The sequence below is a fragment of the Quercus robur genome, chromosome 8, assembly GCF_932294415.1.
Source record: "Quercus robur chromosome 8, dhQueRobu3.1, whole genome shotgun sequence".
Taxonomy (NCBI): Eukaryota; Viridiplantae; Streptophyta; class Magnoliopsida; order Fagales; family Fagaceae; genus Quercus; species Quercus robur.
Genome location: NC_065541.1, coordinates 50,097,274 through 50,114,849, shown reverse-complemented (window position 1 = coordinate 50,114,849; position 17,576 = coordinate 50,097,274). Strand labels below are relative to the sequence as shown.

Genomic DNA, 17,576 nt, shown 5'->3' with positions numbered 1-17,576 from the left:
TTGCATGTTAATTAACTTGGCTAATTAATTGGTTAATTTATCATAAAGGGTCAATACATTCTTGGCCTATCTAGTGGTATCAATGCAGGCACACTCTAATTAGAATTAATCTTTGCTATGTGATCCATTGACCCCTGTTTGTCATGGATAGAGGATAGTCTCTTATTATACCTTCCTTATTTGATGACACTAAAGTTGCGTTTGGATTGGGCTGATATGTCTGCGTCTGCGTTTTGTTTGCTTTTTTTTTTTTCATGCATTTTTTCATATTGCGGCTACTGTTCATCACTGTTCAATGAACAATAGCCGCAAACTTTGACTTTTCAAACTTTTTTGGACCAATCAGTGCACATCGTGTACTGTTCATGAACCCACAAATTTCACTTTTCAGTAACTTTTTTATTACAAATGGGTCCCACAGTACTATTTACACATTTAAAAATTATTTCGCTACAGTGCTTTTCAATTTTCAGTTTCAGTTTTCAGTTTTTAGCTGTATCCAAATGGACCCTAACTATACATACTGAAAAGTATGCATGACAGCATGAGAGCTTTCTTGCAGTTATTAGATGAGAAAGTGTGATAAGCTGTGGAGATAGGATAGATCAAGCCAAGGGAAGCGCTAGCTGATTGGGATGATGCTAAGATCAAGGCGGAAAATTTCAACAGTAGAACATTGAATGTTTTATTCAATGTGGTCATGAATGAGGAGTTCAAGAAGATATCCTCTACTGAAACTGCTAAGGAAGCATGGACCATCCTCCAGACAACCTATGAAAGAACTAAGGCTGTCAAAGATTCGAAGTTTTAGAGGCTTACTACAAGTTTCAAAGAGATTAAGATGGAGGAAGATGAGTCATTCAATGAGTTATATGCCAAGCTTAAGGACATAGTGAACTTAGCCTTTAATTTTAGGGAAATCATTCCTAAACCCAAGATTGTTAAAAAGGTGCTCAGATCTCTACCCGAGAGATTTCATGCCAAGATCATCACGATTGAGGAATCAAAAGATATTGATAAAATTCCTTTAACAGAGTTGGTTGGCAATCTGCTAACCTATGAGTTAGGTTTGACAAGGATAGGGAAATCTAGTAAGGGAAAGAGCATGACATTGAAGGCCAAGAGAAATGACACTGATAAGTCTTCAGATCATGAAGATTCTAAGATGAAATCTTATATACTAGGCAATTCAAAAAGTTTATGAAGAATGTCAATGCTAAAGGATTTACAAAGACTGCAAGTAATCTAGTTCATCTCAATTCAAGAACCAAGACAAAGGAAAGAAGGATGCTAGGGATGGCAGTTAGTACACTGTTCCCTCAGGACCAAAGTGCTTTGGGTGTCCAGGTTTCAGTCACATGAAACAAGAATGCCCTACGTATCTCAAGACCATTGGGAAAAGCAAGGCACTTGTTGCTACTTTAAGCGACATCAAGCCTGAGGATGATTCTAATAATGAGAATGATGGAATCCTAAATGCCTTCACTACCACTGTAAATCCTACTGAGAGGATTGTTGAAGATGTGGATAAAGAAGAGGACTTGGTGGAGTCAAAATTTGAGAAGATGGATGAACAAGGTGACATCCACACAACCTATGCAAAATTATACAAGGTCTTAGAAAAGCATGAGAAGTTGTATAGGTTGGCCACCAAGAAGCTCAGTGAAGTGGAGTTTGAACGATAAGAAATCTCCACGAAGACCATTGGAGCACTGATATTTTAGAATAATTTCTTGGCTAAGAAGACCAAGAAGCTTGAGGCAGAGTTATTTCAAGTCAGGGCTCAACTGGAGAGAACTTCAAGTGCAAAGCTTGATGAGATGCTTAGTCTTCAGAAATTTGCTTCCGATCAAACTGGTTTAGGGTATGATTTCTTTTTTCCTAGTATTTCTTCTACTAGTACTACTATTTTTGTTTCTCCTACTAATAATGTTGAATCTGAGAACAATGATGTGAAAAATATGTTAGCTAGTAAGAACATAGACAAGGTCAAATCTATCTTAGGAGCACTCCCTAAGCTGGATAAGAAAGAAAATAAAAACCTTAGGGCTAAGAAGAGAAATACTCAAAAGCCTAAGCAGAAGAAGCAACATCTCTGTCATCACTGTGGAGCAACTGGACATATTTGACCTAATTGCTATAAGTGGTTAGCCACTCAATAGAGTAATAGTATGGTCTCATCGGGAAATCAGAATCAGTTTCCATCCTCCTTTACTCCTCTTGGAAATCTACTCAAAGCCCTCATGTTCCTTTCGAATTTGAACGGTTTCAATTCTTCCCCCTTACCGCTGGATCAAGGGTTTGTAAAATGGAAAGGTTCTTCCAAAGTGTGGAAGGAAAAAAGCTCCAAGTGATTTAGTCACTTTTTCTCTCTCCCTTTCTTGTTTTTTGAGTATGCACTACTTGTGTGTTTCGCTTTCTTATTTTGAGTCAGTCTAATTTATACTTTGCTTTGTTCAACATGTTTTTGTTGGATGACCATTGAAACAAGGTTTTCTAAACTTTGTATCATTTATAGCTTAGATAAGCATCTCTATGCACCATTAAGTAAGTGAGCTTTGTGGCTCGTGTTTGTGATGAGTAAGATTAAGTAATCTCTTGTACTTAACACTCATATCATTTTTTTTTACGAGAAGGACTAGAAAATCCTAAGAGAAAGGCATAAATAACTATCTCATCACTGTTGCCCGCCAATCATGAAATGACATCTGTATGCTTCAGTATAGCAAAAGTGCAATGTCAAAAGCTTAACATAATTGGATATTTCTTTTCTTTCTCTTATATGCCCATGCATGGTTTGCTCAAAAGAAAAATATGCAAAGAAAAATAAAAGAAAAAATAATCAAAATGCTTTATATATGATTGCAAGCGTGTCTTCTAGGAGATATGGGAGTTATAGGATGTACCTCGAAGGTGATAGTCCCCATTAAGTAGTTATGATTGTGTGTGAGTTAAAGTGATTTTCTTATATCTCAAATCATCATAACATGTAAACATTTATGCAACCTTGCGATGTTTTTCACACACAACATGCAATATTCTTTACTACTCTTGACACATGTGTAGGTACAATGTAATCTGGCCATCACAAGGAATACATGCGTTAATGTATGCTCACTAAACTATCTTGACTTGTTTTTGAAATCAATAATTGGTTAGACTTGTTTAGTGTGTGTGTGTGTTTTGGATCTAAATGCTTAACATTTTTCTTGATGAGAGATGTTTTTGAGAGCTTAAAATGTTGGTTGGATCTTTGGTTGAGTAGCATGTTAAATTGCATTCATGTCTGTATTTTTCTCTTCTTTGAAAAACTGTTTTTAAGCAATCTCGGCAACTTCTCGATACCTCTCGACAGCTAAGCTATCTATTGAACCTCTTGAGCTTTCTTTCTCGATAGCTGTTATCAATTTAGATCCATTGAGGTTTTTGAGAATCAGGCTCGATAGCTTCTCGACAGATTTTCAATCCATCGAGGAAGTTTTTGTATGCTTGATAGATGCTCGATAGCTTCTCGATCCATCAAGGTTAATTTGTTGTGGACACCTCTCAATAGCTCCTCAATAGCTTCTTAATAGCTCCTTTTGGCAGTTTTTAATTCTCAATAGCTCTAGACACCTCTCGATCTATTAAGGAACTGAGATTTCTAAAAAAAGGGTTAGCGTGATTCTTTTCTCATTTTCTCCAATTTCTCTCGATAGAAACTCTCTCCCATCACTCCCAAACACCTCAAACTAAACCTCTTCACTTACCCCACTTGATCTTCGGCCTAAATCAAGTTTTCTTCATCTGGTATGATCCTTTTTCTCTATTCTATCATGCATTTCATGTTTTCTGACCTAAGTTTTGGGTTTTTGAAAAGTTTATGGGGTTTTTCATGTTTAATGAGGTTTTTGTGAAATTTTTGGGATGGGTTTTTGTTTAAATGATTTTAAATCATCATGCATTGCATCACATGTGCATTTTAACTATGATTCATGCATTTTAGATGTGTGATTATTATGTTAAAATGATGTGTGCTGGTAAGTTTGGATTCGGCTGAGCCCATATGCTTTTACTGTTGCATTTCACATGCTCATGCATTTTTCATGCATACGTACCTTCATTTCTCTATATTCTTATATTGAACTGTTTGATGCTTTTATGTTTGTCTCTTTCTCCCTCACTTTCTTTCGTTAGTTGCTTTATGGCACCTAAACAAAAATCCACTCCGTCCCGGAACCCTCTTCGTTCTTCTTCTTCCTCCTGTGATTCTACTCCATCTCACGTCCGGTTCCATGATGATGAAGCCCGTAAGGACTTTTCGGAGAACTTCTCTCGACAAGGCATTCATTCGAAACGCCAAGTCATTCTATCGGACTTTTCCGATACTGACCTTTCCACTGTCATCTATAGTAGGGGTTGGGAGTCACTGTGTGGCATCTCGGTCGCTTGTCCCTCTGTGATCATATAGGAGTTTTACTCCAATATGCATGGATTTGATTATACAGTACCTCATTTTATCACTCACGTTTGAGTTACACACATTGTAGTCACTCCAGATCTTATATCCGAGGTGCTACATGTCCCAAGGGTAGAGTTTACTGACTACCCTAGTTGTGAAAGTCTAAGGACTGTGTCCAAAGACGAGCTCTCGTCTTGCTTTTGTGAGACACCTTCTTCTTGGGGTAACTGTCAAAACACCCCTTACTCGAGCTTTGCAAAAGGTACGAGGTTCCTTAACATAGTGATGACATTCATTCTCCATCCATTATCTCACTATAACTCAATCACAAAGCCTCGTGCTTGATTTTTGTTGTCCCTCCTTGATGGACTCTTTATAAACTTTCCTTCTCACTTCATTCTCTTTGTTATCGATGTCTATAGGGATACGGCGACCCATGATAAGCTCATTTTTCCTTTGGCTATCACGCGGATTCTCCACCACTTTTTTGTCTCCTATCTAGAGTCTACACTATTTTCCCCTATGTGTGCCATAGACGCTGCTCCCATCAGACGGAGCGAGGCCCAACTTCGACCAGAGCGAGGCCCAGCTTCGACCGAAGTGGCCACAGACAGAGACAGCGACTCCTCCAGCTTCTTTCTTTCCTTCCACATCCGCTCCTTCTTCATCGGCGGGTGGTGTAACCCTCGAGGCAGTCATGGTGTAGCTGCAACGCATGGATGCTTGCCTTGACACACTCAGTGATGAGTTGTATCAGTGAACACTCGTGTCGGCCATATTGCTCAACAACATGCTCGCCTTGGTGGCTTCGTAAAGTCTCCCTCTCCTTCTCCAGAGGCATCTGAGGATGAGGACGATAATGGTGACTCCGATGACGACGATGATGATGAGGATGAGGATGCTAGCTCTTCCGGTGATGACACGATGACTGCTTGAGTTACTTACCCTTTGTCATTCATAACAAAAAGAGGAAGTAGTTTTGGGATGAGAGTAGTCATGTATTTAGGGGGAGAGTTAATATAGGAGATTTTTGTTAGGAGGAGTGTTTTTCTTTAAGGGATGTAGCGAGGACTTATGTATTTTTTTCTTTTCTTCTTTTATAGATACATTGTTCTTACTTTGTGATAGCAAACCTTATACTTATGATGTTATATATATATGATGAGGTTGTTATTACAGTTCTTTCACCTATCTCTACATGTGTTGTTTCTTTTCTCTCTTTATGCACATGCTTTTTATTAATTGTAAGCAATCTTATATTTCTGTTTCACACTAAGATACCGTGATGAGTTTTGTTTAAAGTGTTTAAGTAATACAGGTTGTCAAAGTCTTTCTTGCCATGAACTCTCTTCTTGCAAAGTTTTTCAAGAGTTTGTGTTAGGATAGATTTTATTGTATTCAACAAGTAAGTATGAGTTGAGTGATTTATGACTTCTCCATATGTTTATTTGTTTGTTGTGGTTTTGTCACAGATTGCCAAAAGGGGAGATTGTTAGGACATATGTGAATCATGTTAGGAATATATGTCGATATAGAATTGGCTAATCCTTTGACAAAATGAACTTTACTTGTAATTGGGTAGATCTAGTATATGTTTAATGCTTCAAAGAACAAGGTTTCAAGTTCAAGTGTTAAAGCCATTCAAGTGAAGAAATACTTGATTTTAAAGCTCGATAGTTTGCTCGACAGATAACATCTATCGAGGTTTAAAAGGCAGTTTAGCCCGATGCTCGACAGCTACTTGATAGATACCCTATCTATCAAGATTTAAGAAAATCAGTTTTTCAGATCTGATTTCACTCCAATCCGTGTATTCATGTTTGGGTTTTCTTTTCTCACAACCCTAAACATATATAAGGATTATTTTAAGAGCCGTCACAGTTAATGCACATCAATGCAAAAGTTTTTCACAAGCATATTGTGAACTGGAGACAATTTGCCCTAGTTCATCTTTCTCTTCAAGAAGCTGCTGTGTTTGTACACCGTAGGGTTTTGTAACCAAGGAGTTTCGTGATCTTCATCGTGTTGATGAATTGAAGAGTTTTGCAGCCAACATTTTTCTTAAGTTGGTGTGTAAGCCGCGTACTAGGTTCCACGCATCAATTAGTTAGTCATGTACTGAGAGCTGTGCATTGAAAGGAGAGATTGTCACTACAAAACAAGTCCAATTGGATATTTGGGTAAAGGTTCAACTGTAGGTTGGTATAAGGTATTGAGATTCCTTTACTTGTAACCGCTTGTTGTGATAATAGTGGATTCTTGGGAGTGGTGACCTTAAAATCACCCAGTGGGATTTTTGCCATGTAGGTTTTCCCCATTCGAAAACAAATCACCGTGTTAACTTTATTTTCCGCTACATATTAACTTAGTTGGTGATTTGTTTATACTACTACGTGTATTGCATGTTAATTAACTTAATTAATTCACTTGGCTAATTAATTGGTTAATTTATCACAAGGAATCAATACATTCTTGGCCTATCAAAAGTAATTATAAAACAAGTGCTTTATTGTCATACAAAATATAATAGGTAATTTACATCTTGATACATGCACGTTTAGGATTTAATTGAGATTGCGAAGATTCCTCATGATCTCAAGACATCAATTGGCAATTGCAACATTATTTGATTATATATTATAATTCAATAGGTTGGGGAGGAGAATTTGAACCTTAAACTATGATCTTATGGAAACATCAAGAAGTGCCAATAATATTAATAAATATTTTAACATACAACTTCATTAATTTACCAATTAAGAATTTTAAACAAGTAGAAGCTAATAAAATAAATTCCTTATTACGTAGAGAATGTTGGGAAATTTAAACCCAGATTAATTTTTGAATTCTTACTCTCTTATCGAAGAATAAAAGACTTCATTAATTGAGCTAATTGAAACTCACTAACAGATTTTAGGTGTCTTTTGGTTATAAAAAAAAAAAGTGTAAAAACTCCATTAATAGCTACTGTGCATGATATTTAAAAGGAAATATTACATTTATTGAACTTTTTTTCTTTCTGCTCTGTTTGTTTTGGTATTAACGTTTTCTAAAAAATTATTCATTTTTCAGAGAGTATTTTCTAGAAAATTATCTTATTTTCCGGTGTTTGGTAATAACCTTGAATATGGGCTTGAGAATGTTTTCTGGTGCTTGGTATTCACAATTTTTATAACATTTCTTGTATAATTTAAAACATGTATAATATATGTATTGTATAAACCCACGTAATGTAATCAATATAAATAAATAATAATAATAAAAACCAAGAATGAATTTGGTTTTCAAACTAAAATTTTGACAACGGATCCAATCAAAATTAGCTATCCAATTTTTATGATTTCAAATACCCATCTTGCTCATGTATATAAACAGTAACGTACATTATATATATATAAACCATACTTCTCATAATTCAAAATAACCATTATAACCTTAAGTTTCATTTTAAATAGTTCAAAATGCCACATAGGCCAAATAGTTTTACTGGCAAACTAATCCAGTACAAATAGTTTGATAAATATACTAAAACCTTATTAAAGAACAGTGTTATAGAGGATAGAAGAAATAGGGAGAAAAAAGAGAAGAGAGGCAGATAGAGAGAGAAATCTGTGGGAAGAGAAGAGGGCAGAGAGGGTGATAGTGAGGGTGTGAAAAGAGAGAAAAAACAAACGGAGGAGAAAAGGTGAGAGAGTTTATTGTGAGAAAGACTAAATGAGCGAAAGAAAATATTTTTTCCTAGGTCAGAAGAAGATAATATTTATAGGAGCTATGTACTGGGTGAGAGAGAGATTGTTTTCCAAAATTTTGTTTTTGGAAAACAACCTATAGAAAATAAACCTTATTTTTATAAGAGTTTTCCATTGACTAAAAATAGTTTTCCGTTGGCCAATTTTTTTATACTACCAAACACTGAAAAATGTGGAAAACTATCTTTATAGAAGGTTTTCCAGCGAAATAAACAGAGCGCCCATCTTCTTCTTTTGATAATATCAATTGGTTCATTATTAAGCGCACTCCCATGTACACAAATTCACATTGGGTTGAATGTTTTTTACTTCTTCTTTTTTTTGGGTTAGCATATATTAACCCAAACTAAATAATAAAATCTCTCATGTACTTCATCTTAATCCTCTAGATTTATTTTATTTGCTATCATTTTCAAATGAAGTTTTACAAAAAAATTTAATTTTTGGTTCAATGAATAAGGTAGTGTTTGATACTCTACTAGCAAATAATACATTATAGTACAATGCCTTTCGACAAAATCTCTCACGTTTTAATTTGTTGTCATTTTTCTCACACTCTCCCTCATCCCTCGTCCTTCCTCTTCCCCCTTTTTTTCAAGCCCCTCCTTTCAGTTTAGTGGTCATTATGGCTAGAGTGTGGGTTGTTGGTGTTAATGTTGGTGAGTTTAATTTTGATGGCAGCAACTCTATTTGGTTTTGGGTCTTGGTGGCAGTAATTTTGAAAGTTTCCATGGTTGGGGTGAGTTCTCGATGTCTATGGTTGTTACTTAGTTGGTGTGGATTGTTGGCTTATTGCTAGGTTGGGGATGGGTTTGGGTTGCAGTGGTAGGTTTGGTTTTGGGTTCAATTACTGTTGTGTTGTTGGTGGGGGGTTTAATAGATTATTTTAATGAGATGAATTGTAAAATAAATAATGAGATTTATGATATGTTGTTAAAAAAACTTAAAATATATATGTAAAATTATATAAAGTGGCTTTTTGTGGCATAAATATAACATTATTTTAAATATATATATATATATATTTCAAAGTAAAAAGAATAGAGGTAATTCTTCTTCTTTTTAATTAAATAGTTTTATACAAAAGAAATTAAGAAATTCTTTTAATGAAAAGCAATAAACCCATCAAAATTTTCCAAAAATTATTTTAAAAAATTCAACCAATTTCTACCATTTCTATAACAATTTTCTACAATTTCCACAATGAGAACATCTATGATTAAAAAAAAAAAAAAAAGATAAAAATCAATTTTCCAAAAAAGAAATCAAATAAAATTCAAAATTTTCCAAATCCAACTAAATTGGCGACAATAATCTATCAGTACCCCAAACCATCGAAGATAAACACTAAACCACCATATTCAACCATAGACTAGCCCCTACACAACAACCCAATACCACACAAATCCGAAACCATCACCATCAAGTCGTCATAAAATCGACCTTCAAACCATATAATTGGGTTTTGGCAATGACAAATCAAACCATCACTACCAATGACAAAATCCAAACACCCAAATCATTGAATCCCGCCATGAGCACAATTAATCAATCATCGCAATCAGTCTAAAACCCAAGACCACCATCAAGGCTCAAAAACCAATCAATCATGTGAGTTTCAAGGTTCAAATAGGGTTGACTCAAAACAATTTGGGGCCCATATAAGACAATAATTTTAATTGAGATTTTAAAATTTCTAAATTCAAATTAAAGAATTTTTATTTAAATTTCTATAAAACGTATGTTTTTTCTAATTAATTTTTTTTTCCCTTTTAGATGCAAAATTATTAAATAAGTTTTTTTTTTTTTTTTTTTATGAAGTCAAGACATCAATAGGTTTTTGATGTAGGCGAGGATTGAATAAGATATTTGAGATTCAATCATCAGAGACTTTACCAGTTGAGTTAACTGGAACCTACTATATAAGTTTTCTTATTTAGGTTCTATTAACATTTATTTTATATCTTATCCACTCAATCAACACACTCATAAACAATTTTGGAATTTCAGTTAGGTTGAATTTTTATTAATCCAATATTTTGTAGGCCTTCTTAGAGGTAGGGGGAAGAATGCAAAACCCACTTTTTTTTCTTTTAAAAAATTAAATATCATCCTACACTTCTTTGAGACCTTTTTTCCAGGTCCGTTTGGATTGAGGAGGAGGGAGGGAGAGTAGAGTAAAATTAGTCCAAAATTAGCCTATTTTTAGCTTGGTCTAGAACAGCAATTCTGAACAGGCCTTTGGTTCGCAATTGTCTTAGTACTGCAATGGTGTGTGTCTTTTACTAGATACTCTTTGTTACTCTGTGTGCGTGTCAATTTAGTGCATTCTAATCTACCACCAAAAACCGAACCCAAATTTTTGATTTTTTGTATAATAAAACCGAAACCAAACCCAAATTTTTGCAACGGTTCGATCAGTTTGAAGCGGTTTTTTCGCTTCCTCGGCTTTTTGCACACCCCTATCTAAGTGCATCTATTGTTTTGTTTTTGTTAATGAGATGATGACATTTTATCTAGGCACTAGCATGTTAAATAAGTTATGGAATTTTTTTGAAAAATACATTTAATTTGATTATTTTATTTTATTTTATTTTTCAATTTATATTAATTTAATATATTTATTTATATTTTAAATAATTATTAAATTAATTATGATACCATAACGGTTCAACTTCAATCTGACCTTTAAAACCTTAAATCTCTCGCTTTAATGGTTTCGTTGAACTGTTCGATTTGAAAACTGTTGGGGAAAAATCCTAAATCCCTGCTATGTCTATGTGTAAATTAAAAAAAAAAAAATATATATATATATATATATATATATATATATATATATACATACATATACACACCAAGCAATAGCAATATTATGGAAACAAAAAATTTCCAGCTAACACCACATAAATACAATCACACAAAAACACCAAATCTTACGTGAAGAACCCTCCGGTGTAGAGGGAAAAACCATGGAATAGATCTGAAAAATATCCACTATGAAATAGAGATTACAACTATCAAGTTTATGCTAAACTTGAGTTCACAATAAATTGGATACACAACAAATTAAATCTCAAGGAGTAAAATACAATCTCACCACAATACCAGTAGCAAAATCTTCCTCTGAATACTCCAACTCTCCATGGTTGTAGCACTCAAAAACTCCAAGAGAACACCACAAATTTATCTTCATTGTGTGTAGCTTGAGCAAGGATAAATGTCTCCTTTTTTTCTTTTTCACTCTCTCACACTCTCACTGTGTTTCTCTCTATCTTTTCGGACTACACCTCTCAAGCCAAAACTCTCTCTTTTCTGTGTGTTTTGCTCACTCTTGAACTCACGGCCAAAATGGCTCTCTGTTTGCTTTAGCTACCCACAAGGCCAAATGGCCTTAGTTTCCTTCTTTTTTTTTTCCTTCTTTTCTTTTACTTCAGCGTGTCCCACACACCTTGCATCACTTCTCATTAAGAGAAGTCAAACTTCTCCCAAGTTTTTATCATTTCTCAATAAATGAAAGAGCTAATTTTGAAGACTTTTGAGGGAAATTGTTGTGTACTCTCGGAGTACCATAAATGCGTACTCCCTCCTCTCACATAAATGGTGGGTCCCACTAATTAAATTCATGGTGAGACCCGCTATTCATTGTGAGAGGAGGGAGTATACATTTATAGTACTCCGGGAGTACCTAATAATTGTCCGACTTTTGGAACAAACTCATAAATGAGATTTGACAAATGTGTGTGCTAGAATCAAAGGGTGTCACGTGCACCCAACAAAAACCATGAATGTATGGAAAATGTCTTTTTTTTTTTTTTTTTTTTTTTTTTTTTTTTTTCAGTAAACTGTATGGAAAATGCTAACAAGCACCGCTTGGTGCTTGTTAAGTACATAAAAAGACTACAAGCTCATAAATAAGCTTTGACAAATGTATGTGCTGGAATCCAAGGGTGTCACGTGCACCCAACAAAAACCATGTATATATGGAATTTTTTTTTTTTTTTAGGTAAACAATATGGAAAATGTTAACAAGCACCGCTTGGTGCTTGTTAAGTACATAAAAAGACAAAGAAATTTGTCAAAAAAAAAAAAAAAAAAAAAGGACTCCTAATAGTACCTATAATACTGGGAAAAAAAAATGACAAAAACAAAAAACAAAACAAAAAATTTTTCCCAAAAAAAGTAAAAAATATTGTGGTTAACCGAGTTTCACCCATTCTTGAATACCTATATATAAAGTGTCCGTTAACACAGCCCAATAAGTTTTACCTATTCTTGAATGCCTATATATATCAATCATTCAATTAAATATCTTGTACGTGATGAAAACAAATAAGAGTTCAGTTCACTTTTAGTCCTAATATTATGGCCTTTCTAAAAGAATCCAATCCAAGAAATCTTGATAATGATCAAAGAGAAGAAAAGAGTTTCTCCTGTGCCATGCAGCTCTCGACCTCCATTGTGCTGCCCATGGTCTTGCACTCGGCCATTGAGCTTGGGGTTTTTGATATCTTAACCAAAGCGGGTCCTGGAGCCAAGCTCTCTCCCTCGCAGATTGTAGCTCAGATGCCCACCAAGAACCCCGACGCAGCCATGATGCTGGACCGCATTCTCAAGCTGCTGGTCAGCCACTCTGTGCTTGGTTGCACCGTGGTTGCTGATGAGGACTTTGGGTCTTTCCAGAGGCTCTACAGTCTTACTCCTGTGTCTGAGTACTTTGTGACTAATGAAGATGGCGTGTCATTGGGTCCCTTCATGGCCTTGATTCAAGACCAAGTCTTTATAAAATGCTGGTTCGTTTTTTATTATTATTATTTTTTCCTTTCTTATTTTGAATTTGGAAAATACTATAACTATAAATTATTTTACAACATTTTTTTTATACGATAAATGGTTATTAGTAAGTGAAAAAAAAAATGATATTAACGATAAGTCCAGATAAAAACTAATAAGAATTGATCATGTCAATATTTTGTAAAAATGTTATAAAATAATTTGTAGTTATAAATTTTTTTTTTCCCCTTTACATGGTCTTCATTGATTGTTTGATTTATTTTTGCTTATTACCTTTGGTAATTGGTTACGAATGTGTGAAGTAAGAGAAAATCTAGACCCTTTTATTTTTGTGCCGTAACTTATTTTATTATTATTATTATTATTATTATTATTTGATAATTAGGGTATAGATGATTTGAATCCTGAATGTTTTAGTTAAAATACTAGAAGGTGTCAACGAGTGAAATTACAAAATTCTCAAAACATTATAACACTTATAAACTATAAAAATGGTGGTTAATATAATTAAACATTGAATTAAATTTGAAATAAAGGTCAAAGTCTACTATCTGCTATATGTATATATGTAATTGCCCCTATATTTTACTATTTTTATTATGATAGGCTTTATGCCCTTTTTAATAACTTCGTTTCTTGCTTAATTTGGGTCAAATAATTACATTTGATATCAACAAAACTTGGTATCAAAAATAATTGGGTCAAATAATTGATGGGCAAAAGCAAAACAAAGTTTTGTTTAGTTGTATGGAAAAGCCGTGTCGATACAGAAGATTTGCAACTTTGACTTTGCTTGAAAGTTAATCATTTTTCTTTTAATAGTAAAGAAAATTAATTATTTTTTTTGGTGTAAAGGACGAAATTCAAAACCAAAATTAAACTTCACAAAATGGAGATAGATATATCATATGGTCATTTATTGAGAGAAAAAATATATCTTATAAGATGTCGCTTTCATAATATGTGTATGTTCTATGCGTATGGATTCTACATAGAGAGAGAATAGTCTCATGAAACCATCTCATAAGATTTGGTAGTTCCACTTATGTGGTTCAGTACCACCTCAAAAGCATACCCAATTCCCCAATCTAATTTTCAAAAATTAAATATGCTATTGTAATTGTATAGCGCCCTTGAATCTAGATAAATGAAAGATATGGTATCTAACCAAAGCTCTTCATAGGTCCCAACTGAACGGTGCAATTCTTGAGGGAGGAATTCCATTCAATAGGACTTATGGCACGCATTTCTTCAAGTATACAGACTTGGACCCCAGATTTAATAAGGTGTTTAACGTAGCAATATCCAACCGCACCACTATTGTCATCAAGAAGATCCTTGAGTCTTACAAAGGTTTTGAGCAACTCAGGCAACTAGTCGATGTTGGTGGTGGTCTAGGAGTTACCATTAACCTAATAACTACTAGATACCCCAATATCAAGGGCATTAATTTCGACTTGCCTCATGTTATACAACATGCTCGACCTTATCCTGGTATTATTTCAATTCATAATTTTTATTTTTCAGGTGTCGTCTTGTTTTACCAAGTTAAAACATGATTGATTCTCCCCAAAAAAAAAAAAAAAAAAAAAAAAAAAAAAAAAAAAAAAACGAAGAAGAAGAAGAATAAGTTAAAAGTTAAAATTTGATCAAATGTTTTAATGTTTTTGAGGAATAATAATTTTGGATCATTAGTTTGAAAACCTTAATAGCCTAAGGTGTATTTATACGCAATATATGTAGATAAGGTTTTAATTTATGTTACAGGTGTGGAACATGTAGAAGGAGATATGTTTGAGAACGTTCCTGAAGGACATGTCATTTTTATGAAGGTTAGTTTCATATCTAAAAGGCATTATGTTACCCTTGACATAAATCCAAATACATTACAAACTGATTTTTGTGTTCCATAGGAAATGCTTTTCTTCTTATTTGATTGTCTCAATTATTCCCCATCCAATTGATTTGGTAATGGCGCAAAATATTATAAGAAACCGGTTATTTATTAGGTAGAAATGATATATATATATATATATATATAATTTATACTAAATAAATAATACATGGTATAATTTTTCAAGAAAAATGATGCCATAATTGGATGATTTTTCAGACGATACTTCATGATTGGAGTGACGAATACTGCTTGAAGCTGTTAAAAAATTGCTACAATGCTATCCCAAATGATGGAAAGGTTGTTGTTGTAGAGGCAGTTATTCCAACTATGCCCAATATTAGCACTCCTATGAAGAGCACCTATCAATTGGATATGTTAATGATGACTCTACACACTGGAGGAAAGGAAAGGACCCAAGAAGAAATCATGGCCTTGGCAACCATGGCTGGATTTAGTGGCATCAAATTTGAATGTTCTGTCTGTGATCTGTGGGTTATGGAGTTTTTCAAGTAAACGACTTGCTTCATGTAATATTTACTATTTAGAGATGCCCTCTTTCTTTTTATGAACTTTTACGTTGTGTCCAAACAAGGGATTTTGGTGTGAGGTTTATTCAAAGCTGTAATTTGAAAATTTCTAATGTTGATTTCCTTTGTTTGGGTTAATAAAAGAGTTATTTCAATGAGTATGTGAAAGTGAAACCTTGATCTCCGTATTTTTAAGCATTAAAATCCCAAGTTTAAATTTTAAGGAGAATTGTGTCATTATTCGAATTCTATCAATAAAACCATTCTCATACCATTATCAGGATTCGTTACATAGTTAATTTTACCATCACCACTATTGTTGCAAATATCATCCCATATATCTATTACCACTACCATCATAATTACTGTTGTCGTTATCGCCACTATCATCACCACTATGATCATTATCATCACTTTTACTGTCGCCACCACCATCACCACCACCACCCTCACTAATTGCCAATAATACCTGGACGTTATTTATACTATACCCGGTGACGGCTCTAAGCTTGATCACAACACTATAGAAAATTGAGGGGTTTTTTAATCAACGGTAAGCAAGACATCCTTATTGCTTTCATGGTAATAGCAGTCTTTCCTGGTCTCCTACGTTAGCTGTCTTACTCTTGGCCTCTACCGTATTGCATTTTGGCTCTATTAACATAATGAAAGCAAGTCTAGTAAAGGCATGAAAACCAATCCTTTAATTAAGAGCTTTATAATTCAATTAGTTCCTCGTGGTAATTCTAATGGATGTGTTTAAAATTTAAACCCTGCTCCCCAATTAAGGTGATAGAGGCATAGAGCTAAGCTTTTAGCTTAGGCAAACAAGACGTTCAAAACATAAGCATGAAACATATGATTAATTGACTTCACAAAAAGAAACATATAAATGATTCAAAAATAAATAAATAATATAATTAGTAAAATAAAGTAATTATAAAACAAGTGCTTTACTGTCATACAAAATATAATAGGTAATTTACATCTTGATACACGCTCGTTTAGGATTTAATTGAGATTGCGAAGATTCCTCATGATCTCAGGACATCAACTGGCCATTGCAACATTATTTGTTTATATATATAATTCAATATGTTGAGGAGAGAAATTTGAACCTTAAATTCTGAACTTTTTGGAAACATAAAGAAATGCCAATAATATTAATAAATATTTTAACATACAACTTTATTAATTAGCCAATTAAGATTTTTTTTTTTTTTTTACCAAACCAATTAAGAATTTTAAACAAGTAGAAACTGATAAAAGAAATTCCTTATTACATAGAGAATGTTGTGAAATTTAAACCCTGATTAATTTTTGAACTCTTACTCTCTTATTCAAGAATAAGTGATTTTCCTAGTTGAACTAACTGAAACTCACTAACAGATTATAGGTGTCTTTTGGTAATAAAAAAAAAAGTATATAAAACTCCATTAATAGCTACTGTAAGGACCTGGTTTAGACTTCTAACCCAACGGGTATATGGACTTAAGCCCAAAATAGCCCAAAACAATAAATTTGTAAATAATGGGTTGAAGAACTGGGCTTTAGTGAATCTAATAACAGAAAAATAGATTTTGATGCCAAATAGAGAAAGATAACAGAAGTTTATTAAGGAATAACGTTCTCGGATTAGTCCGAGGACACTAATTCTTAAATATTTGCTCTTAAAGCTTTGTTACAGATCTATTTCCCAGTTTTTGATGGTGTTTTTCTCTTCTTTTTCTTCTTCTTCCTCATGGAGGGTCTCTCACGTTATATAACCCTCTTTGGACCATCTTAATCCTACACTTATTGATCATCTGAGCCTTTACTTGAGTACTTGTTCCATTAGACACCCCCTTTGGCTTTCTGTGAGTTGCATTCGCCAAGACAGCACTGTTTAGAGGTCTTCTCTACATAAATGCGACCAGAAAAGTAGCTGTAGTGCATTTAATGCAGTGGTAGCAGCTTTCCCTTAGATATTTTTGAGTTTCCTTCCTTCTCGCATGTTCATGAGACATGTTCCTATCACTGGAGCTTCTTGGAGGGTTACCCTAGTTGCTAGAATACATACTTGAGTTGTATTCATCATATTCGAGGAGGATCTCTTCCTCGAACCACCTTCCATTCGTTTCTCACTTATGAGACTTTAACTGGGAATCCCTGACAACTATTTGCCCCTCCTC

The 17,576-nt window shown here is 33.9% G+C and overlaps 1 protein-coding gene across 1 annotated transcript; it reads left to right on the top strand.

Moving 5' to 3' along the window:
• The first annotated feature begins 12,519 nt into the window (after positions 1–12,519).
• On the top strand, positions 12,520–15,424 carry LOC126696857 (caffeic acid 3-O-methyltransferase-like). Its single transcript, XM_050393584.1, has 4 exons — positions 12,520–12,980; positions 14,165–14,475; positions 14,749–14,813; positions 15,095–15,424. The coding sequence occupies exons 1-4, from the start codon at positions 12,553–12,555 to the stop codon at positions 15,389–15,391; spliced, it is 1,101 nt and encodes a 366-aa protein (XP_050249541.1). The 5' UTR covers positions 12,520–12,552; the 3' UTR covers positions 15,392–15,424.
• Positions 15,425–17,576: the final 2,152 nt, after the last annotated feature.